The sequence below is a fragment of the Haliotis cracherodii genome, unplaced genomic scaffold (genome assembly GCF_022045235.1).
Source record: "Haliotis cracherodii isolate W230 unplaced genomic scaffold, xgHalCrac1.p SCAF_4, whole genome shotgun sequence".
Taxonomy (NCBI): domain Eukaryota; kingdom Metazoa; phylum Mollusca; class Gastropoda; order Lepetellida; family Haliotidae; genus Haliotis; species Haliotis cracherodii.
Genome location: NW_027266297.1, coordinates 20,969,504 through 20,992,992, shown reverse-complemented (window position 1 = coordinate 20,992,992; position 23,489 = coordinate 20,969,504). Strand labels below are relative to the sequence as shown.

The window sequence follows — 23,489 nt, the reverse complement described above, 5'->3', positions numbered from 1 at the left end:
CATGACGTTCACATCGTGACACGAAGTCCATGACGTGTGCAAACTTAACGTCACGTAGGTGTATCGATCTTTCTCTATTCATCTCAATACGACACTACTCAATACACACACACACACAGGACACCACGTTTTGCCTGACATTCCGATTGGCATGGGAGTGACACACACGTACATCACGTAGGCATTCCCACGTTCATGTCTACCGATGAAGGTCCACCTTCCTTTAGCATTCAGACGACCGTCTACCTCAAAAAAATACCTAGGCTACCCAAGAAGAAAAAAAACCGGATCGAAATCGGACCAATCCGAAGCCTGGGTTGTCGACCAATCAGAAGCGGCGCTCGGACCATGGCGGGCTCTGATTGGCCGAACCGGGGTTGTGCTTTCTCTCCCATGGTAAAATCCATTTCCTATGGAAAAGAAACACAGGGGTCGGTCCGTTTTGGAAAACCGAGGTGCTGACCAGGCCCCGGAACGAACCAATCGGAGCTGCGGCCTGGCGAACCAACCAGGAGGGAGGATGTCAGTACCTCTCCTATAAAACAACAGTGGATTCGAGTGGGTCAGTGTCACTTGTAAAATTGATTCGAAAAATCAAGAATGGCTGAAAACTGGGATCTGGAGCTAGCCTCAGTGGTGCACCCTTTGCCACTGTGCAAAGGGTGTCGGTCGGAGTTGGAGAAGAAAGAAGCAGTACCGCCATTGCCATTGCCTCCACCATGGCAATGCGGTACATGCCAAGGGGGCCTGCCTGTGTACGCCCTTGGCACAAGGGCACGGGATGGAACATTTCAATGTGTGTACTGTAAGACCATCCTCAAGGACACCTACGTGCGTCGGTTAACGCACACCAGTAGGTGTCCTGTCAGACGTCAAATGAAAGTCCACCCGTGCCTTTGCACCATGGCGTGCACATGCATGTAAATATCAAAACGGCCCTTTTCAGGGCCACCCATCTCTCCCGAAAGACAACTTTCCTCCTTTGCTTTGACGACCCTCCCACCCACCCACCCACCCACACCATGAACCCGTCTCCTCCTCCTCCTCCTTTCCTTCCTCCCTCCCTCCCTCCCTTCACCACCACCACCCTCCCTCCCTCCCTCCCTCCCTCCCTCCCTCCACCACCGCCACCCCCCTGGAGGCGCGCGCCACCGGACACGGAAGCGCCACCCTCTTGGAGGCGCGCGCCTCCGGACACGGAAGCGACGCCCTCTTGGAGGCGCGCGACTCCGGACACGGAAGCGACGCCCTCTTGGAGGCGCACGCCACCGGACACGGAAGCGACGCCCTCTTGGAGGCGCACGCCACCGGAAACGGAAGCGACGCCATCTTGGAGGCGCACGCGCAGAGTCCCATCATGCACTGCGCAGGTCACGTGACCGGAAGTGACGTCACAGAGGATGTGCCGCCATCTTGGTTCCATAATCCTGAGTGGTTCCATAATCCTGAGGCGGTTCCATACCGCAGTACTTAACTACTAGCCATAACGAAATCGAAAGAGCTGTTATATCACGGAGGAGTGTCATGTGGGAGTGATGCAGGTCTCAGATTTATGCCATTCTAGTGAAACCCACGTATGGTGCTGACAAACCAAGAAACATAATCAGTGCAAACCGGGATTCGAACCAACGACAATAGGTTTCTGGTATGCCCAAGGGAAGCAACTCTGCACAGCGAATTGCGACGCCTTAGACGACTGTGCCACCAATTCTGCCTTAAATTGTTTATTAAAAGAATGAAAATGCATAAAAACATGTCTCTGTTTATTAACATCATGAGTGAATTACCTTCTCTGAAAAACGTGTTGCATTAACATGAAATCATCAATGCAATCCGCAGTTTTAGGGCAATATAGACTAAATATACAGGTGAGGTGAGCTGAAATGGGGTTGAACGTCGCGTCCAAGATTATTGCACTTAAATAGCCACGTGCATGTACGTGTGTGTGATTGTGTGGCTGCTTGTTCTAGTCCGGACTGATGCCGATTTATAGTGCTAGCTCACTGAGATACCATGCCGCAATTTAACATGAATAACCCAGTCAGACACAGTATACTGACTCCGAGCTGACCAGTCCTTGTTTTAGCCCCTTAATGCCGAGCGCCAGACAGGGTAACAACAAGTGCCATCTTTTAACGTCTTGTGGTATCACGCGGCCGGGGATCGAACCCCGGACCTTCCGCTCTCCGGGCGGACGCTCTACCACTAGACCACGGAGGCGGTCGACTGAATATACAATTTGACTTTACAACAGCTGCAATAAGTCCTATCGTACCTCCAGTGTCTTTACTGGACGATGCGTGAAAGTATTCTGTGCAATACTCGTGCATTTTCTCTCGTCCAATAATCTACGCTGGCCGTTCTGCGCATGACTCCATGGCCAGTTGGTCATTCAATCCTTCATAATAGTTGCACTTGGGAAACTGAAGCGGTCATAAAATATCTTCCAACACGCCTAACAGGTGATTAACAACGAACTAGTTACAGTGGACAGTTTTCCATTGGATTATTATTGACATTCCAACGTTGGCAATAATATTTAAGACTAATATTTAAAATAACACTGATGTGTTTCTTTCAAACGAAACTATAAATATTTCTCAATGAATAAAAAGAGAAGCCTTAAGGGCAATAATACTCTAACTCTCAGTTGTCAAACCAGCCGTATTTCAATTACCCCGCATAATTACCACAACCAGTCAAGATTATAGTCCATAATAAACAAATTTTGAATCTTCAAAGAAAAAAGCCATCTATATTTCAATACTTTCAAGGTTGGAGTGTTTCCCTTAAAGATACATTCCATCAGATCAGAATTAATAAAACTTGCTTAAAAATTGGTCCAAAAATATAAGTTGTAAATATTACACACATCAAAGGCTCCTCATCAAATATGAAAAACAACAAACAATAAACAAATGTGTTATAACGACACTTTTTAATCACACAAAAAAAATCACAGTTTGGTTTCTGAAAGAGCAATCCCACTCAGCATGCTGTGTGCAGTGGCAATTACACAGCAAAACCACAACAGCCTGTACCGTCCTGCTGCGATGCTGCCATTAATAGTCAGGCAATCACACCTAGTGCTGCAGCAGGGACAAGTGATCAGTCCAACGTCTCATCAACAAATATCACTGTTGGAGAGGTGCCACATGTACCCCAGGTCAGGCAGTCCAGGACACTGGGAACATCTTGGAGCAACTGGCTAACGGCAGCCTTAGGTTTTAGTTTTGGCTGATTTAAGAGATTTGCGACTTGATCGGTCCGAGTCATGCGACTTGTTCTGTCGACTTTTGCCAGCCGCTGTAGCTGTGATTGGAGTGCGGAGCTTGTAGCGTGGTGGGGGGCCTGGAGAAACAATAACGTAATTAGTGGCAGCTCGTTAACACATCCATTATTGACGTCAAGAACATTTCTTCATGATTTCCTACAAAAGCCATCACTCAAAATGATGATCTCTGTTTGACAATTAATTTTGTGAGTGAGTGAGTGAGTGAGTGAGTGAGTGGGGTGAGTGGGTGAGTGAGTGAGTGAGTGAGTGAGTGAGTGAGTGGGTCGAGTGAGTGAGTGAGTGAGTGAGTGAGTGAGTGGGTCGAGTGAGTGAGTGAGTGGGGTGAGTGGAGTGAGTGAGTGAGTGGGGTGAGTGAGTGAGTGAGAAACACTTTGAACAGTACTTCAGCTACATCACAGCTGTCAAGTTAATATGGAAGGAAAACCCAAAGAGAAACAGGTCATAAATGTCCACCATTTCGATGACACCAAGAGACCAGGAATGATGAAGGGTCACAGTCTGTACCGACATTCAAACACATGATCAGCTGACTCTTGTAAGCCCAACACCAGGCCACCATTTATATAAAGTTTCTTTAAACAACTGACACGTGTGAGGTTTCTGAGGTAAGGTGAAGAGTACACTGTTGGTTCAGTTACACAAATGGGAACAATTCTGTAGCCCCCTTCCATCATGTTGCTGCACAGGACATACATACCTCAGTCAGATATCTATCAAATCTGTTTCAATCATTAATTTTTAAAAAATGAAAGTTTCCTACATTTGTCAAACAATATCCCATCCAGGCAAATATGTTCATGTATATTCTCATGATATGTTTGGATGCAATATATATAAGGTGAGTTTAAAGACAAACTGATGTATATTCAATGACAGTGGATAGGCTTTAGTAGGATTGTTAAATGTTTTCTTTGCAGAATTTCTGCAAGTTTTGTGTTATGAATAACACTATTGTACAGTGTATCAGTCATTCGCTGACCCAGTGCCTGTGGGTGGGGCAGACATGGCACAGTGTATCAGTCATTCACCTACACAGTGCCTGTGGGTGGGGCAGACAGCATGGTACAGTATATCAGTCATTCACCTACCAAGTGCCTGTTGGTGGAGTAGACTTGAAGGCACAGTGTATCAGTCATTCACCTTCCCAGTGCCTGTGGACGGGGCAGACAGCATGGTACAGTGTATCAGTCATTCACCTACCCAGTGCCTGTGGGTTGGGCAGACAACATGGTACAGTGTATCAGTCATTCACCTACCCAGTGCCTGTGGACGGGGGAGACATGGTACAGTGTATCAGTCATTCACCTACCCAGTGCCTGTGGACGGGGCAAGCTCGTCTTCTCCAGCATCAAGTTCAGATCTTCCCCAACTTCCTGTACAGTTGTTTTCAGACTTGCTGCTGTTGATGTTGTGTATGCCTGCATCACATCACGGATCATCTCACCTAGACTCTGCAAGAACACACAATGATAACATATTAACATGTGGTAAACATCTGGTTCATCATGTAATAGCCTCTTCATGCAACTGGCAAACAATCCACACACTGTATACTATCCTCAAATTACCTGCACCGTTGTAGGAAGAGACAAAAACAAAATTTCAAATTCATTATTTTTTCAATTTGGCATCTTTGTGAAATGACACAGAAATGTTAAATATTTTCCAGTTTCACACTTAACATGGAAACTGCTTGGAGTTCTGCTGAAGCAATAAATAGTATCTGGACAAAGATTGTCAGGTCATTGAACGTGTATCACTTGTCCAGGTCACGCAGAGAAACAATTTCAGATTTCATTTTTCATAAGTGTAAAAGATGGTCATAAACATGAAAAGCTTTAAGTTGATTTCTTTTTAACAATTCAGCGACGTCTTCATTCAAGAGAAATACCTCTTTTGTGAGTGGAAGATCTGAAGAAAAGATCTTCTCCTGAACAGCAAGTTGTTGACCTTCATCCTCCATCATCAGTTTCTCCTTTACTTGAATTCTCTCGGAAATCTTGGTCATCTCGAGATCATCAAGACCCTCGATTTTCTTCTCATACTGCCAGATGTGGTCAGGTTTGCTGGTTGTTAGTTCCTCGGGTGGTATCGGGACGTTGACCGCAAGTGACACATGTGGCACATTGGTCTGTCTGTCTTGCGTGAACACGTAGGTAAACAGCTGGTAGTGTGTCATAAACGTGGAGAAGACATAGTCTGTGTACTGTTTATAATTGCGTTCACCAAGGACTTGTGCCAGATTCCCAGATAAATCCTTGAAGCAACGTATTGCACTAGACAGGGGTTTCCCTGAAAATGATTAGAATACTCAGTTGTACATTGAAACAATCTGTTACAAAAGCTTTTGAGTCCCGAACTTGTCCTTCGGCACCATTTTTATTCAATTTTCATTTTGGATTATTTCCTAGTTGACCTTACTGCACAGAAAATATATTATCAGATTCAGGTTTTAGAGAAGTGACTTATTAAGTTGCTCATAGGCCAAACAAACATAAATCTATTAAAGGATATTGTTTCTTTCCTTTATGATTCAACATGGTGAAGAAAATATATACATTTTACTCAGTGTATTTCAATACAAACACAGAGTGTATGACGCTCATTAAAGGATGTATGTGAAATAAACGCTATATATACTACTCAAAAGAAGTTAAAGAACAGTCAACTCTTTCATATGACTATAGTTAATCTGTAATGCCATTACAGATTAAATATAGTTATATGAAGGAAAAGGGTGTTCTTCAACTTATCTTGAGTAGTAGGAGTGTACCAAATATATCTTGATACCACTTAATCATGTTTGCATATATTTAGGCCAGAGCTATTTAATTTATTGTCTTACTGATTGTTTTGTGGTGCAGAATATATAGACATCCTACAGTCATATTCAGCTTTAGTGCTATGTATCCTCCAGTTCTATTCATAGTATGTTATTTGATATACAAGCTTGTTGCTTTACCCTGGCACTGCTGTAGGAAATCCAGCGCAAACTGCAGGATGACTGTTACTTGATGCCATGAAAACCCCTTCTCAGCAGCAAACATTACATTGTCGTACAGGTAGTCAACATATATAGCTGCTTTCAAGTCATTTTCTTCATTATATTCCTTCAACTTTAAGATTTTGGCAAGTTTCTGACGTCCAGCGGATTTCTGAAATTGACAAAAGCACCATAAACATTTGTTTTCAAACAAATCCATTAATAAAAGCTACTAAAGAAATGTACACACTGCGTAATCATTCTTCAGCTATTTCATGCTTGACTGCTTCAGAGATTTGAAAAACCTGGTTCAGATAGGCTAAACATTTGATGAATCTTGATGGCATTGATGCACAGATTTGGACAAATGCAAACTACACCAAATTGGCTTTAGCTGAGAGCCACAATGGGGTATGACAGTCAAGACATGCCCCTACCCCAGGGCCTGTACATCACAAGTCATGACTTGACTCTCGGCTAGGTAAACATTTGAGTGATCGCGCGTAGCGGTTCATGAACTTGTGCAAGTTGTCCTATTCCTAACAAATAGCTGGTAACGCTGACACAAAATTATATACATTCAGAAGACTGGTGTTTTCAGTCCCTGCTTTCAGATCCAACATGACGAATGGAAAACCCAAAACGGCCTATATGATATCTAGATCATGCGGTTTGCACGTTATCAGACCTCATTCTCAGTAATTTAGGCCTATTTTATGGTCTCTGCTCTCAGGAACACGTACATTCCCCCCATTTGCACTGTTTGTTTGAGAGAAAGGACATGAGCCTAAAACGCATAACGATACAAACACAATATGTAAATATACGATTTACATCATTCATGTGCATTCTGAAAACAAAATCTAAAAAGGCATAGTAGTAATTTAGTATACTTCTATTGAAGCGATATTCTCGACTTCCTCTTCTTTGATGGCCGCCATCTTGTTGCTAGTAAACAATCCTGTTCAATCTCGTTACTTCGTGATGATATACAGTGTCGTCTTTTTCTCTAATAAAATCACGGACCACTCTCCCTTGATTAAATCAACGAAAGTTCAAGCACCTCTTACATTATGATTCCCTCATAAGAGAGTAGGGGTATATATTGCTCGCACCAAGCGCTTCGTTTACATCACGTGATTGGAAACCAGCTCGCGCTCCTCCCCGCCAGTCGTTCGTTAAGTGTACTGACTCTCCTATATGTGGAGTGCTGTGTTGTTTTACATCGGTGGATTTGGATTACCAAGCATTGTAATGTGTTTATCATGCAAGGTAGGTATTTATTTATCAATTACTGAGTTTGAAGTCATTAACCATGCAGTAGCTGTGACAAAGTTGGCACTTATCAGAAGTACCGTTTGAACATGACTGAGAACTGTCAAACTGAATCTGTATGATCTCGGCGCTGTCGTAGTCGTAGCCAGTCAGTGCATGCCGCGAGGATGGCGTTATATAGGCAATGTTATCAGAAATTGTAGGAACGTGTATTTTCGCTGTTTTGAATAAATAAAACTATTTACCTTTATCCTTTCGTTTATTGGGAGTAGGCCTAGTTAAATTTCTTTGATATCAAACATGTCAAATTGACGTGAGATTAACAAATGTTATGACTCTCAATAATTGCTTGTGCTTTACATTGTAAAATGTTTTAATTGGTGTTTTAGATTCAAGAGTTTCTGGGGTTGTTTGCCTCATAAAATTGTATTTCTCTCGACTATTTTTTCACCTAATATGTTACCATGTATGTAGCAGCTCTGACATGGAATTACTGTTAAATTATCCAATCCCATTCACCAAATGTGCAATCGAATGAACTCATCATGTTTCACAATTTTGTAAAGACAAAATTGTGAAAAAACAAAGATCAGATACACTACATGTATTTTGATTAATTTTTTTTATTATTTGAGTTGATAGTTAAAAAAACCATATGACAACATATAGGAGGATGGTTGTGTTTGGGGTTAAATAATAGCATTTTGCTGTTGATGAAAAATCTTTAAAACACTTGCTTAAGTAGACAACATAAGACAGACATGTATGCATGATAATATATCCCAATTACAACTCTAAACATGTATTCTCAAGACATTAAGTCTTATTTGGACTGTGTGCAAATAAAGATAAGAAGGCAAATCAATTGGTATTGCTAGAGTACTGATTAAACATGTGATAAATACAATAAGCGGCCACAGCTTTCATTAAGCCCCTTAAGCCTACAGGCTTGTTTGAAGATCAAACTTCCAAGAGGTGTCAGCAGTGTTGCTGCACATTGCCTCCTTGAACATACTTGGAAAAATAATCTTGTGGATTGACTCTTAATATTTCCAGTCACCCTTGAAAAGGTTTCAGAGTGTACTGAGGGCCTAAAAAAAAGTAGAAATTTAAGACATTGAAATTAATACCAGTTTTTATATTCCAGTTTGATATATCACCTTCTGCTTCAGTGTTGATTAAATGAATTTTCTTGGAAATTAAGTCTATTAAATTGTTTTCTCTATTTTAGCAGTTTTAGTTGTGTAAGTTTGGTCATAGTGAGAAAGTCATGACAAACATGGCCCAATCTAGCGTTTAGTTGAAAAGGTTACATTGTCCTTGCCATACCATGTAAGTGCATATCAAATCTAAGTTATAAGTCATTCTCTTAATGGTAATTAATTATCGTGATTATTACCAGATGCTTATTCCCTGATGAAGTTAATCCATGCATATGATCTGTAAAATACATTTACAATCACACACTCATAAAACATATTTGGCAACCATGTCATTCTATATTGTTTGGATTGTTTATATTCATGACTTTTAAACCCCACTTCAGGCTTTCCTCCCACATTAAGCTGACACGCCGTGATATAACTGGAATACCGTTAAAAGCGGCGTTAAACCCAACTCACTCACTATTGGATGCAGATGCCTTGAGCAATATTTTTTAACAATGCCTCCCCCATTTTGGAATTTTTTGTATGAAAATCTAATAACTAATTTGTTTTGAACTTGTCATGTAACTTGGGCTATGTTATTAATAAGAAGCCTTGACTTGTATTTCACTGACCAATGTGAGCAAAATAACATTTTGTTCCCATATTGCCTGCCAAGGGCAGTTGGTTTGGAATCCTGGATACCTGTGAGTTCAAGAGTCATTACACCCCAGTTGCTAAGATACAACATACGGAATAACATTATAGCCATCAACAAAAACATCCCACTCTCTTCCATGGAAATTGTATTGAAAATGTTGAAAGGAAATGAACAAAATTCAACATGGGCATTCTAGAAAACTGTGTTTAGGCAGGAATACAGTGAGGTTAAATCAACATTGTCACCTGTTTTTGTAATCAGTATCAAATGAGGCCACCTATTTGTCAAATGTTGGAGCTCATATTAAGACATTTGATCTTTCCAGACTAGTAGCCAAAGATCCTGTGAAGATCCGGGTTGGAATAATCTTCACCAACCCATGCTTGCCGTAAAAGGCGACTATGCTTGTCATAAGAGGCAACTAATGGGATCGGGTAGTCAGGTTTGCTGACTTGGTTGATGCATGCCATTGTATCCCATTTGCCCAAATCGATGATAATGATGTCAATCACTGGATTGTCTGGTCCAGACTCAACTATTTACAGATAGCTGTCATATAGCTGGAATATTGCTGAGTATGATGTAAACAACAAATATAAAAAATCTAAGATTTCGCTCTCTTTAGGCATGTAGGCTCTGTAGTGGTCTAATTATGCTAACCCCAGTAATAATTATATCATGCTCTAATTACTATTAATCTTTGCTGATAATTAAATACTTTATGGAGAATAGAATTGATGTTATTTTTGTATTATTATTATTATTATTATTAGATAAGTGGGGGTTATTAGGGGAGGGGCATTTTGCATGTTGACAATGGTATTAGAACGTGTCTGTCAAGGAATTTATACAAAAAATCTACAGTAATCTCAGTACTCTAAGTATCTGGTAATAATCATGCTAATGCTGCGTACATAATAATTAATAAATTCAAATATGAACTGTCATGTTAAGTCTGAATACTGGGCATTTGCCCTGTTTCCATGTTAATAGTAACAGCTTTTGCACATTGAAAACTCTCTGACAGTTAAAGAGAGCTTCCAATGGAATTTTGATTGTGAATATTTAATGACAGACAGATCAGTGTGTTATGGAGACTGGGATATTGGCTTCCACATGGAAGATTTAGGTTACGCTAGTCATGTTTTTTCATGCTCAGTTGTTATTTACAGTTTTTGTAACAACACAAGCACCATGGAGTGTTGATTTCACAGGGAACGAGTCTTTCCTTTACTACTTGTACAGAAATGTTTCGTTAAAACAATCTTCTCATCTGAAAGAGACCACTATGCGGTGCCCAAAGTAGAACATGAGAGTCATGGTGTCCTTGTCATAACCCTAATGTTAAGAGGGGAAGTTCTGGGGGGTCCCTGGGTTCAAATACCATAGGCTCACAGTGCCGTAGCCAGGTGGGCGGGGTGGGGGGTGGGGTCATATTTGTATTTTCTTTTCTTTCTTTTGAGTAATGACAAGGCAGTTTGGGGGGGGGGGGGGGGGATTTTTATTTTTATTTTTATTTGAATATATTTTGAGTAATGACATGTCAGCCAGCTTGGCTTGTTTACTCCAGATAAGATGAGAATGATTATAGAGTGCACACTAATCCATTGACCTAGGTAAAAATGCTTGAGCATGCATCTTGTGTGTGAAGTGGAGAGCAATATATGTACACACATCAGCGTTCCCGTTTACCGGTAATTACCAGATTTTTACCGGTAAAATTAGGCATGGACCGGTAATTCATGTGACTGCCAGTCCTTGTGGACAGGCACATAAATTAGTACCTTAAAATCTTTGTTGTTGAACAAAACATCGATGACATTAATATAAGTACATTTTTCAAACAAGGTCAGCTTGTGTGTTATCATCAGGGCTTCCCCTGGTCTATTTCTAGGTTAAATATCCATTTGTAGCGACTTTGTCTCGAAATATTAAAAAAGAAAAAGAAAAAATGGTGACTGAAGTTTGTGTGAATGACATACAAATCTAAGTTACTTCAGAGATATCGTTGCACTGAACATGATATTAAAGAAGTTGACAGCCATAAATTCTCTTCCTTCTACTTCGAAATGCCTTTCAAAGACTTAATTATAATCATTATTCATTCGTATATTTGATATTTTTTCTTCAATAGCAACATGATCATGTTGAGAGATATTATTAGATGGTTCTTAGTCATTTGGTCTATTATGAATGTTAATCATGAATAATTTTTTAATTTGAAGTTTACACGATATAAGGCTTTTCGGTCGGTCACCTGACAGCGAAATTGACGTTCATAAGCGTATTTTTCACGAGACCATGTTCTTGAAATGACGTAAACACTGACGGACTACTTCCACATACGCGAGCTGTTTCTATACATTTGAGTTTTTCATTTGATGCATGTGTTTCTGTATGCAAGTTGATTGAAAGTAATTGGGTTGTGAATATTTTCTGAGGGTATTTTACGCAAATACGCTGCTTATCTGTTGCTCTGCATTTGATTTTAATGAAATTGAAAAACTCTTAATGTCAAAGGTGAAGAAAACTACTACTCATACGTCTTTGCTGCCTGGACAGCCATTGTCACTGACTATAAACTATAGTATATATATATTATCTTGAGCAATGGAACGTAACTGTCGTTTAACTGGTTCATGTGAGCCAAGGATATATTCTTGATCATTGATTCTGGGAGAATGTCGAAATGACATTTATGATAAATTAACATCTCTGTGATAGAATTCATTATTATTTAAATCCTTTTACGTACAGTGGTCCATAATATTTGACACAGTTGTAGAAACATGCCCAGGGCATTGCAAACGTCTGGTAAGGGTAGACACTCTATAAAGAGAACTTTAATTTTTGGTTTTGATTAGGTTAAACTAATGAATACTTCATTGCATTGTAACATTATTAAAAGCTACTGACCATAAGGAATTCTCTATTTTTTATGTTAATAAAGGACATATGATGATGTGGAGCAGGTTCTAGATGGATGTCAAATGTGGTAATCTTAGAAACTGTTGCTGCCATTGTGTTAATTGTTTCACATGATGACAAAGCCGAAGGTGTTTTATGTCTTTCTGCTTGACTTGCAAGTCTGACAAAATAAATAAGAAATTTGAAAATCTTTAAACCTTGTTTTATTACAGCCTAGCCTGATGATCATAGTTACAAAAAACTCACAAATGGTTTCCCTTCTAGACCCCCATCAACAGGTCAAAATATCTTCAAAAGATTGTCAGTTTTCATGTTTCGCCAAAAGGTTCTACTGATTTTGAGTTTAAAGCAGTATATTTTTGTATTAATTGTAACATGTTTTAGTAAAACTTACTGTCAATATGGTCATAGTATGGAGATCATTCAACAGCATAGTCCACACTTATCTAATTTTATGTTTCACTGATTTATTCCAGATTTTCCACTCAAGGTCTGTCGAAATAAAAATAAATGTTAATTCTTTATTTATTTATATGAAAGTGACTGCTGTTGAGTGAAAACTGCAGGTGGCATCTTGAATCTCTGATAATAGACATGGAATTTGTATAAAATGTTAACATTTTGTATTCTATAAGTAACAGGGTTTATATTACTATCGGGAGTTAAAACAAAAATAAATACTTTCATGTTTAATTTTTTCTTAGACCGGATGCTTTTTTGTTGGGGCAGCGATCTCGTGAAACGAAAAATAAAAGATGTGTGTCCTAAGACATAATTAATAAACTGCCCCTGCATGAACATCACAAAGTCTAAATGTCATATAGATGTAGCTCCAGCCCTCCTTATGTTGAATCTGGGCAAATGCTGCAGCAATCTGTAAGATGCTTGTTTGACAGATGAGTGTCACTGCATACAGGAAGATTATTTAGTCTGTAATAAATGTTCACAGGGATCTACGAAATAATGTTAACAAAATCTATCAACACTTACTGTCAAGACAAATTTGATAAATTTCTTTTATAATGTTGCATCTTTGGCATGCAATGACCTTCCAAATTCTAGCACTAAGGTATGTGGTAACTTCTCAAATTTGCCAAATACTTAATGCATCCAAGGAAGCAAAGTTTTGATGATAATCATCAGACAAAAGCAACATTGTCGGAAGAAGAGATGCTCTCGCATTGGGGAATTCAGGTGTCTCGGAGTTTGAGCCCATACCATCACTTGAACCATGGCTCCTTTGTCTTTGGCCGTGGTCTAACTAACTGAATTGTTAGTAAACACCACTTGGCAAGGACAGAACTTCTTTTTTCCCGATCATTTATTTTGATGATCAAACAATTTCATGAAAAACGTTTGTCGCCAGCAGGATTTGAACATGCAAAGTCCGCACTGAAGGCTAACACTGAAGGCTGTAGTCTTCTGCCACGGCAACATGGGGGAAATGTCCCCAGCATGTTCAGTCAGGGTTTCAATTCTCAGACTTGGATAGTTACAGGTGACATATTTGTAGCCCGTTTTGTCAACATGTACAACACACTTCCCTGGTGTCCTCCATGTTTGGAAGGGCGGGACAGTAGGTTTCATTGAATACAAGAGAAAGGGGCAACACTGAGTATGGGTGCATTCCTGGAATCCTTCCAAGTTCAGTTGTGAAGGTATAACTGGCACTGTTCCAAGGTTGCTGTGTAGTGTGAAGGTGTTAACATATACACTTGAACTAAGTGGTGTTTGGAGTTTAGGGTGCTCGACGAAGAGCATGTTTCATGAGTTTGCTGCCTTTGATTCAGAACGAGAAGTTAAAAGTAGCATCCTACATGTCCTAGATGCTGACAGCTAATTTCCCTTTAAACTTTTTCTGATATCAATCTCATTAAAATCCGATCTTAGTTCTCACTACGGCTAAACAAAGATTGGAGGACATCCAGTTACGGGTCACGTCAGACTGACCTTTCGCGAACTTTGACCGACCAATGGATTGACTGACAAGAAGTCAACATTAGCCAATCAGAAGGTAGCTTTCTCATGCTTTACGGCACTAGTTTCAAACTGGCAACTACACTTCGAAATATATTTTGACAAATTCTCGATTAAAAATTTGAAAACTGAACAAAGGAACATTTTGGAATGGCTAATAGGTGGACTAAATTGTATGGATTCAGTCCTTAAGACCGTATCTGTCGTTCAGAATACCCTTTCGAGGTTGCATGATTAGAAAACAAATTCCGACTGTCACTTTCCTGATCTGGTATGCGACGCTCTGATTGGTTGGATGAAAGGTCGTTCTGATGTGACCTATTTTGGGATCCTCAGATCTTTGTTTGGCGGTAGCGATACCTAAGACCTGATTTTAATGAGATTGTTTAAGATATTAGCAAGGTATGTACATGTTTCAGATTGTCATATAAGTGTTGTCATGCATTTATTTAAGAATTCTGTTATTTTTGGTGGGGGTGGCGGGGTGCAGATGTCAGAGGTTTTTGATGCACTAATGTACTGAAAATATTGACCCTCCCCTAATGCTTGTCATATTTTCGGATATTTTCGGACGACCCTCCCCACCTTTCCAAATATGTGCATTATTTGTTATTCCCATCCATTCAAACTGTCATGAGTAATAAATGACTGGTCCCTAATGATTTTGATTAAAGGCCTAAGGAAATGGTGTTGTTGAGAAGTGATATGGTTACGAATACCTTCCGAAGCTTAAAATATAGTCTAAGTTGTCAACCCTATTTATGAATTGTTTCCATCATTACCACAGAAAATGAATCACAAAAACGTTCTCAATATTTGTAATTTGAGCAAACATATTTTTGCATTATGGTGCTGACTTAATAATGACTATAATGCCTTTGACTTTCTCTGTATTGAAGATTGTTCCTAGATAGTTAAAGTGCAGGTACTTGACACATCAAAGATGAACGGCTTTGTCTACCACTTTACATACCATATCAACAGTCAAGATCTTGAGTTGAGGTTAACCATGTGTGCGTGTGTTGAATGAGGTTCAGCTAGCAGTATTCAATATAAGGTTTACGACATGGAAAGTGTATCGTATATGTTACGTATTGGCCTGACTTTCGTATTGCAGTTTATGCAATATGTACCACAATATATCATGTATATAACATGCGCATTTTCATGCTTACCATGCTAACAGGATGAATTGTTACTGGTTTTTGAAAATATGGTATGACTGTTATCAATATCCATTGTTTTATATGCTGAGGAAACTATGCTTCTTTATAAGCACAGTGACATGTAATCGATAAGTCTTCAACACTGATGACAAGTAGTTCATGTGTACTAGGCTTTTGGGGATTGAGGGGGATCCATGTAGCAAGTAGCAAGTGTTTCTCCATGTAACAAGTAGCAAGTGTTTCTCCCTGTAACAAGTAGCAAGTGTTTCTCCATGTAGCAAGTAGCAAGTGTTGCTCCATGTAACAAGTAGCAAGTGTTTCTCCCTGTAACAAGTAGCAAGTGTTTCTGCTGGTGCATGCTGCTTAAATCGTGATAAGATCATTTAGAGATGACTGCTGGTATGGTTTTATGTTTGTTACACAATTTGAGTGTTTAAGTGTACGATATAGGTGTTATGACTTTCAATATTACAGCTGTTCATTAATGTAATACAAAATGTTTTTTGATATAATTTCCAAAATGTTCTACCATTACTTTATGATTAAACATAAAGATATTCATCATCACTATACAACCATGCACATATTTTATTCATTAAATAGGAAATTGTAAAAGGTCAGAGATAAGTTACCATGGTTATTTGATATATAATTTTTGAAAATACAGAAAAAATAGAAACTGCTAATAATCATGACAATCAAAGATTGATTGAAACAAACTGATGATGCCAAATGATTGATGATAAAATCTCAACCAGTCCCAATCTACTACTTCCCTCATGTCTAGATTTACTGTATATTAAGGCAGGAAAGATAGAGTATGCAGAAAAAGATATTATAGATACTGGTATGTTTGCAGGTTCTTTTCATTGTAGGATGAATAATATGCACATGATGCAAAAAAGAGTATAACTGAGTAAGTCAAACCTTTAAAAAAATAATAGATTGCAAATTACAGATATATCTGATTGAAATTGCTTTTATATAGTATCATATACACAATAAAGTTAGTTTGATTGACTTTGTTTTTAGCTTGTTTATTGATTAATTCATGCTTTAGTATACACACACATGTATAAGTGTAAGAAATATCATAGTATTATGGTTGCCTCACATGATACCATGAGGTGAAATGGGGTTTAACATCGCGCCTAAGATTATTGCACTTATATAACAATGTGAATGCATGTGTATGTGTGTGTGGCTGCTTGTACTAGTCCGGACTGATGCCGATTTATAGTGCTAGCCAACCGAGATACCATGCCGCAGTTTAACATTAATAGTCCACTCAGACACAGTATACTGACTCCGAGCCAACCAGTCCTTGTTTTAGCCCCTTAATGCCGAGCGCCAGACAGGGTAACACCAAGTACCATCTTTTTACGTCTTTTGGTATGATGCGGCCGGGGATCAAACCCTGGACCTTATGCTCCACTAGACCATGGAGGCGGTCCATGATACCATGTGTTTTGTTATAGGCATCAATAATAATTATACATTGGTTGGAAGAAGATGTGAAACTTTGGATAACAACTGCATTCATGGCTACTTACCCTTTCATAACCTGTGAAATTGTCGTCCAAGACGTGACATTTTTTATGGATAAAGTTACAAACAATAAAAAACTTGTTAGATATTTCAAGATATTTCACCAAGCAGGGTTCACCCTATGCAACATTCCTGTGTAATTGACACAGTGTAAGCATGTATATACATTAAAAACAATATCTCATGCCTCAGTGTTGATCAAATCTGTTAGTGTATAGTTTGTACTATCCGACTTAAAATATGAATTTACTCTTTCATGTATTAATATATAGGTCTAATGCGCAGTCATAAACAACATGCCATGGCTTCAGGTGAATGAACAGGAGACTATCAACTTGGTCAATGAAAATGTGAATTTTGCAATAAAACATGACTTTCAAGATTCTACTAAGCAGGGTTCCCCTGACGAAACATTCCTGTGTATTTGATGCAGTGTAAGCAAGTATATATGTTGAAAATACATCAACTTTGTCAGTGATGACAAAACCTGTTATTGTACAGATTTACTTTTAGACAAAAAAATTGTTTGGTATTTTGTGTGTAGATTAAAAACATGAATGTACAGTCAAAATTTAAACTACATTGTTTGGCTTCAGATGAATGAACAAGATACAAAAACTTGGACAATGAAAATGTGAATTTTTTCGAAAACTTGTAATTTTCTGAACATAGGCATAAAATAAGAGACAAGACAAGAATCACACATCAATTTTATTTCACATTATTACTGTCTTCCCGATGCAAGGGTGTTAACTTACTGTAAAAGTCCAGTTTCCACCCTTGGCAAGGGCGGAAACTGGACTGTTAGAGTCTGTTAACGCCCTTGCCTCGGGAAGATGCATTATTACATATTTGACATGGCAGAAGTAGTGAACACATCGTTTTGTTTCCACTGCACGGTGTGACACGAGAGGAAGGTTGAATATGAATGAGAAACAATTCTCATCCAGATTTCATGCCAGACTTTTTCTGGAAGGGTCAAATCCCCGACGTTTGCTGTCTTTACTTGTTCCACTCGTAATTGGGTAGCATCTCTGCCCTTACTTTTGATTGCAGGCTTCTTTGCTATCATGTCAGATACTGCTGCCTTCTGTTCATTGCTTGACCTCGTGTAGGCTATAATGGCTTCACTCTGTGTCCTCTAAACATATCATATAATTTTATTAGCCTTCCTGTCATATCATTTATTTATTAAATCTGTCTCTTTTCACATTGTCTGAAAACGGGTGTTTCAGTTCAGTTCATCATATTTTATCAATATATTTGAATTTATTAACTATTTCCTGCAATGTTATTGAAAAAGACATTCTGGCACACAACCTTCGACAACGGGTCCCAACTGAAAGAGTCAAAGCCCGAAACAAAGACGTTTCGAGAAAATCTATAAATAAATTAAATAAAGTAATAAATGTACTCAACAATAATATCTCTAAAAGTTGTCAAACTCTACCTGTAAGTTATGATTTCCATCTTTACATACAATTTTGTAATGTAAGTCAAATGACATCGCGTCTTTTGTTGCCTTGATTTTCATGCTTGGACACAATGTTTAATGCCAAATTTATGCATAAGAAATCTTTGTCACTGTACCTAGCATGATACATCCACTAAGTTCCATATTTTAAATATGGGTCACAGTTTCATGCTTAAAATTGTCAGAATAACATGATAAAACCAAAATATTCCGTTTAAATATCTTATCAAACATGAGGACGTTATCCACTGCTATAATTTGATTGACTGACCTAGGTCACATGCCTGAATTTGACCAATCACGTTACGGCAAAAAAGCGTCATAAGAAACCAATTTCTATCCAATAAAACACTTGGTACAACTACGAATATACCCCTTGCGAGGTTCCTGTAATACTATGGATGTTCAGAGCTTTTGTACGATCATCGAAGTAATCTTGTTACTGAGAGGAAAGCAACTGTTATCAGGAAATAGGTAATGATAGATATTATTTAAAATTCTTTTCAGAAATAAAAATTCCGATTACGTAAACATGGTAAACAATGAAAAAGAAATAGGTAAGTGGATATTGTGAAATTTTACAATTGCTGATAATTGCCACAATATTTGCTTCCTCATTATGAATGTATTAGCTTACATTTTTTTAAAAGATGAACTTAATTCAGTTGTAAATGAATTATTTAAATATTATTATGAAAATAACTATCATATTTCTGAACTTTAGGTTAAGACATTTTAAATGGTGCATGACAATTGCAGTAGCAAAGATGTTTTACAAGCTGATATTTTCCTTGATAAATGTGGGCTTCACCTGTCTCCCCAGAACTTGGTGTCATAGCATCAAAATTTCTGGTAGACTGGTTTTGAAAGGGTTAATATATTTGGTTTTGCAAATTTCTTTCTGCAAAGAAATCTATCTGAAATTGAATTACAATTTTTAAAACATATATGTAAATGTAAAACCTTGTGTTCATGAAAGCCCTGAGGGGAGCCTTACTATATTATGTTCAGAATAAAATAATAATAAGGGTAGCACTTTGATACATTACTGGTTATTTATTGAGGCACAGTTTGACATTGGTGGAGATCACCCAATCAGTGATCATGACAAGAAGGCTTACCACGGCTCGCTATTTCGAATGCTAGATCAATATATTGGCATACAAAAGTCAAACATCCACAATAATGACTATTTACGAGTCAAAGTGTGGCATTTATAAAATATGTATCCCTTTTTTTTTTAACAAATAAGGCTAATTTCAAGGCACAAGTGACAATAGTCTGACTGTCATGGCTGTCATATCAGTGAGTTGATGCCATCAGCTGATCAGTTCACACACAATTTTTCAGAAATTTATAGAAACAATACTGAAGGAATTTTGGAATGAAATCATTAAAGTAGATTTTAAACATAATACCCAAAATACAATGAAAATTTATAAACCAGATAGTTAAATAATGGGACTGATTTACCATCATCAGTACAGATTTGTTGTCATGATATTTTCGATATTGCATACTAATGGTAATGTCATTGCTTTGGGGGAAGTAGTTGGCATTTTACAGAAGAAAATGAGGCACTACATGCTAATACACACTTACACCACATCAAATACACGGGATATTAATTGCGTAGTGTGAAGAACAATATGACACTTGCACAATGAATATATAGAATATATAGTTTAGAAGTGGTATAAAATGTTTAACTACTCCATGATTGCAGAACATCCTTCCATGAGTTTTTTAGCTTCCTTGTACTAAGCATTGCATAGTAGCAGCATAAGAAAATGGTTTTCTTACAGACTATAGTCAGAGGACTAGTTGAAACTAGGGCTGGGACGTGTAACACTTGGGTACTCGGTCCGGTGAGTAGTGAGTAGGACCAGGGTACCCACAGGACTTCCCGAAACCCAAAGTCATGTGATATATTGTTTAATGACGAAGAATCACTATAACTCAGTGGTAACACTACATGTACTTACGTTCACATTTCTGTCTTACTGTGCACACATTCCTTCCGACTGTTACATGTTTGAATAAAGATAAAACGTTAGTCTACTTCAGTGTATGTTTACTATGTGTATCTAAAAAAAATACTGTTTGATAGGGCTATGGTAAAACAATTTTCACAGTCAGACATTTTGTACTCAACTCTTGAGGTCGCGGTACCTAGGTAGTAAATTTGGACAGCCCCAAGACAATCCCAGCCCCTGTGGAAAATCTTATTTCACTAGTGTCAAAGTGTTTGATGCTACCAGACTTCATAACTTGCAAGTTATAACAGATAAGAGTGGTTGGTCATTGGATTTATTTCTCAGTTTCTAGAACGCCATCAGACAACGCTAACAGTGACGTTATCCATATGTGCGTACAGTAAGGGAGGTAACTCTCAAGCCATCAATACGTAACAACTAGTCCTCAGAGTTTGCTAGGTGGTTGAGCTCAATATTGAAGCTCTATGATCAGGGCCCCGTTCCACAAAGCAATTGCAGCACTACGACTGTCGTAAGTCTATGTTAAAGAATGTGACTTACGATTGCCTGAGTGCTACAATCACTTTGTTGAACAGGGCCCTGGTTCAGAATTATTGGACTGCCTCCGTGGTCTAGTGGTATAGCATCCGCCCGGAGAGCGGAAGGTCCTGAGTTCGATCCCCAGCCGCGTCATACCAAAAGATGTTAAAAGATGGTACTTGTTCTTACCTTGTCTGGCGCTCGGCATTCAGGGGCTAAAACAAGGACTGGTCGGCTCGGGGTCAGTATACTGTGTCTCAGTGGGGTATTCATGTTAAACTGCGACATTGTATCTCAGTGAGCTGGCACAATAAATCGGCATCAGTCCGGTCTAGTACAAGCAGCCACACACACACACACACATGCATGCACATCGCTATATAAATGTAATAATCTTTGATGCGACGTTAAACCCCATTTCACCTCCCCTCAGAATTATAGCCCTCAAATGCTTTTAGTCAGTGAGGACCACCATCATCCGATTTTTAGTTGTCCTCAGCACAATTAGCGAAACTAATGGTGTAAGGAGCCTTGCAGAGTCGTTTGTTTTTCACACAGAGTGGTATCATATATGTCTAGTGAGTAAAGAATCCTATTTGCCGAGCTCATGACAATCTTGACAGTGAGCCAATAAAAATTATGGATTTCCAACCAGCCCTGAATGTTACATTGTTTAAAGTGTCAACATTTTGAAGGTGTGGGTTGGGGTGAGATGAGTGTTGGAGATAGTGACTGGGGATGTTATGAAGAGTAGTATAGGGAATGACAGTTCTGCTACACTGCCATCTAGGTCCTATACACCCCCCAATAATGCTACTACAGAGGTGATTTTTTATGCGAACCCCACGATGCGATCCAACCATCATCACGGATCAAGATGCATAGCCAGGAAACTTGAAGTAATGAGCTTTTGATGATGAGCTGTTTGAAGGCTGAACGATTTCCCTGCATCCTCATCATACCACCCACCCAGAACAGAATGACCGCTATGTGTTGTCTACCATCTTTGACTCACTCATGTACTGAAAATAACGGCCATCAGGAACCCCTAATGCTTGTGATATCATTGGATGATTCTCTCCCCATGTCCTTGTACATTTACATGACCTTCTCCAAAAGACAAAATCACTACGCCCCCACCCCCCTATTATGTGTATCATATTTTAATACCCTGCCACTAGAGTCTGTCATATTTGTTGACCCACCCTTGATTCCCTCAGACCCACCCAGTTACCCAGTTTGAGAACTGTTTGGGTAACAGAATATACTTACTTCATAAAGTGGTTTTCTTTATTACCGGTACTTGGATTTGCATTGGTCAACCCAAAATTTCACATAAGTGTAAAAAATACATTCCTTACCCTCAAGTCTGTTAACTAACTTGATATGATAAAGTATTTTATTAGTTTTTGGAAACATAGGAGTCAAGTTTTCTGTTTGCTGTTTCAGAATGATATGTCAGGGTATTGGGTGAGGTAACAACGCCAACAGCAGCACAGGATGGGGGATCACCACTTCGTCCACGATGACAGCAGCGACTCCTTTGGCCCAAAAGGCTCCTTGGACCCAGTTAGAGCTAAGACTTGCTACTTCTACAAGGACCAGGATTACAAATTTGGTGCTATCAAAGTGGCCGTTAATGAAAAATCCTACCGCAAGTTTGATGTGCTTCTCAACGAGTTGTGCCGGAGAGTGCCAGGTCTGAACTATGGAGTCAGAGGGGTGTTCACACCTCGGGGTCGTCACAGCCTCAAAAGTATCCATGATCTTAGGGATGGAGGACATTATGTTTGTTCAACGCGACGACGTTTCGCAAGAGGCCTTGACCTTGAACAAGTTCACTCCCCCGAGTTGTGGCATCTCAGCCCGAAGCCGAAGAGTGGGATTCGAGAGTATAACAACATCTTGCAGGAGGTTGACGTTGAGGATGACAGACCTCTCAAGCGCCGTAGAATGAGAATGGCATATGGAGCTAACATTAACAAATCTCCAAAGAAAGTGACTGTCTTGAAAAATGGGGAGCCAAGCTTGAAACACATCATGTTACTCAACAGAAAGACGGCACAGACTTTTGATCAGGTTCTTTCAGATCTCAGTGAAATGTTCAGGTTTGCTGTGCTGAAACTTTTCACGACTGAGGGACGTAGGGTAAGCATTGCCTGTTGCACTCTGAGTGTATGGATGTAGGGCTAGGACGGGTAACTCAGGTACTCTGGTCGGGTGGGTCCTCACTCGGACCTGGGTACCCGCATGACTACCCGGACCCATAGTTAGTCACGTGATATACTGTTTAATGACATTAACATTAAAACTCCATGGTTACACTACAAGTATAGCTAATGTTCACATTTCTTTCTGACTATGCAAGCAACCTTCCTGACTTTTATATGTTCAAGTAAGGATATTGCATCTATCAACTTTGTCTATGCATGATCAAATCGTTTGATACATGTATCTAAATTCTTTTGGCCAGGGCTACCGTAAAACAATTCCGATTCAGACATTTACCTACAGCGGGTAC

General features: G+C 39.1%; 2 protein-coding genes across 3 annotated transcripts in view; one reads left to right on the top strand and one right to left on the bottom strand.

Moving 5' to 3' along the window:
• Window positions 1-2,923: 2,923 nt before the first annotated feature.
• Window positions 2,924-7,446, bottom strand: LOC139480288 (uncharacterized protein C8orf74 homolog). Of its 2 annotated transcripts, none has more exons than XM_071263341.1 (5): window positions 7,349-7,446; window positions 6,258-6,450; window positions 5,187-5,587; window positions 4,605-4,746; window positions 2,924-3,351 (listed from the first exon to the last, which is right to left on the bottom strand). In XM_071263341.1, exons 2-5 carry the CDS (start codon window positions 6,340-6,342, stop codon window positions 3,221-3,223), a joined length of 759 nt encoding a protein of 252 aa, XP_071119442.1. In that variant the 5' UTR covers window positions 6,343-6,450; window positions 7,349-7,446; the 3' UTR covers window positions 2,924-3,220. The 2 variants fall into 2 exon arrangements, with proteins under 2 accessions (XP_071119442.1, XP_071119441.1); XM_071263340.1 differs by lacking the exon at window positions 7,349-7,446 and adding an exon at window positions 7,172-7,342.
• The window catches only part of LOC139480290 (lipoxygenase homology domain-containing protein 1-like), a 111,561-nt gene continuing 95,499 nt past the window's right edge, over window positions 7,428-23,489 (top strand). The window contains exons 1-2 of the mRNA XM_071263342.1: window positions 7,428-7,550; window positions 22,418-23,116. Coding sequence (XP_071119443.1) covers window positions 22,469-23,116 — 648 coding nt within the window. The 5' untranslated portion in view covers window positions 7,428-7,550; window positions 22,418-22,468. The remainder of the gene's footprint in view (window positions 7,551-22,417; window positions 23,117-23,489) is intronic.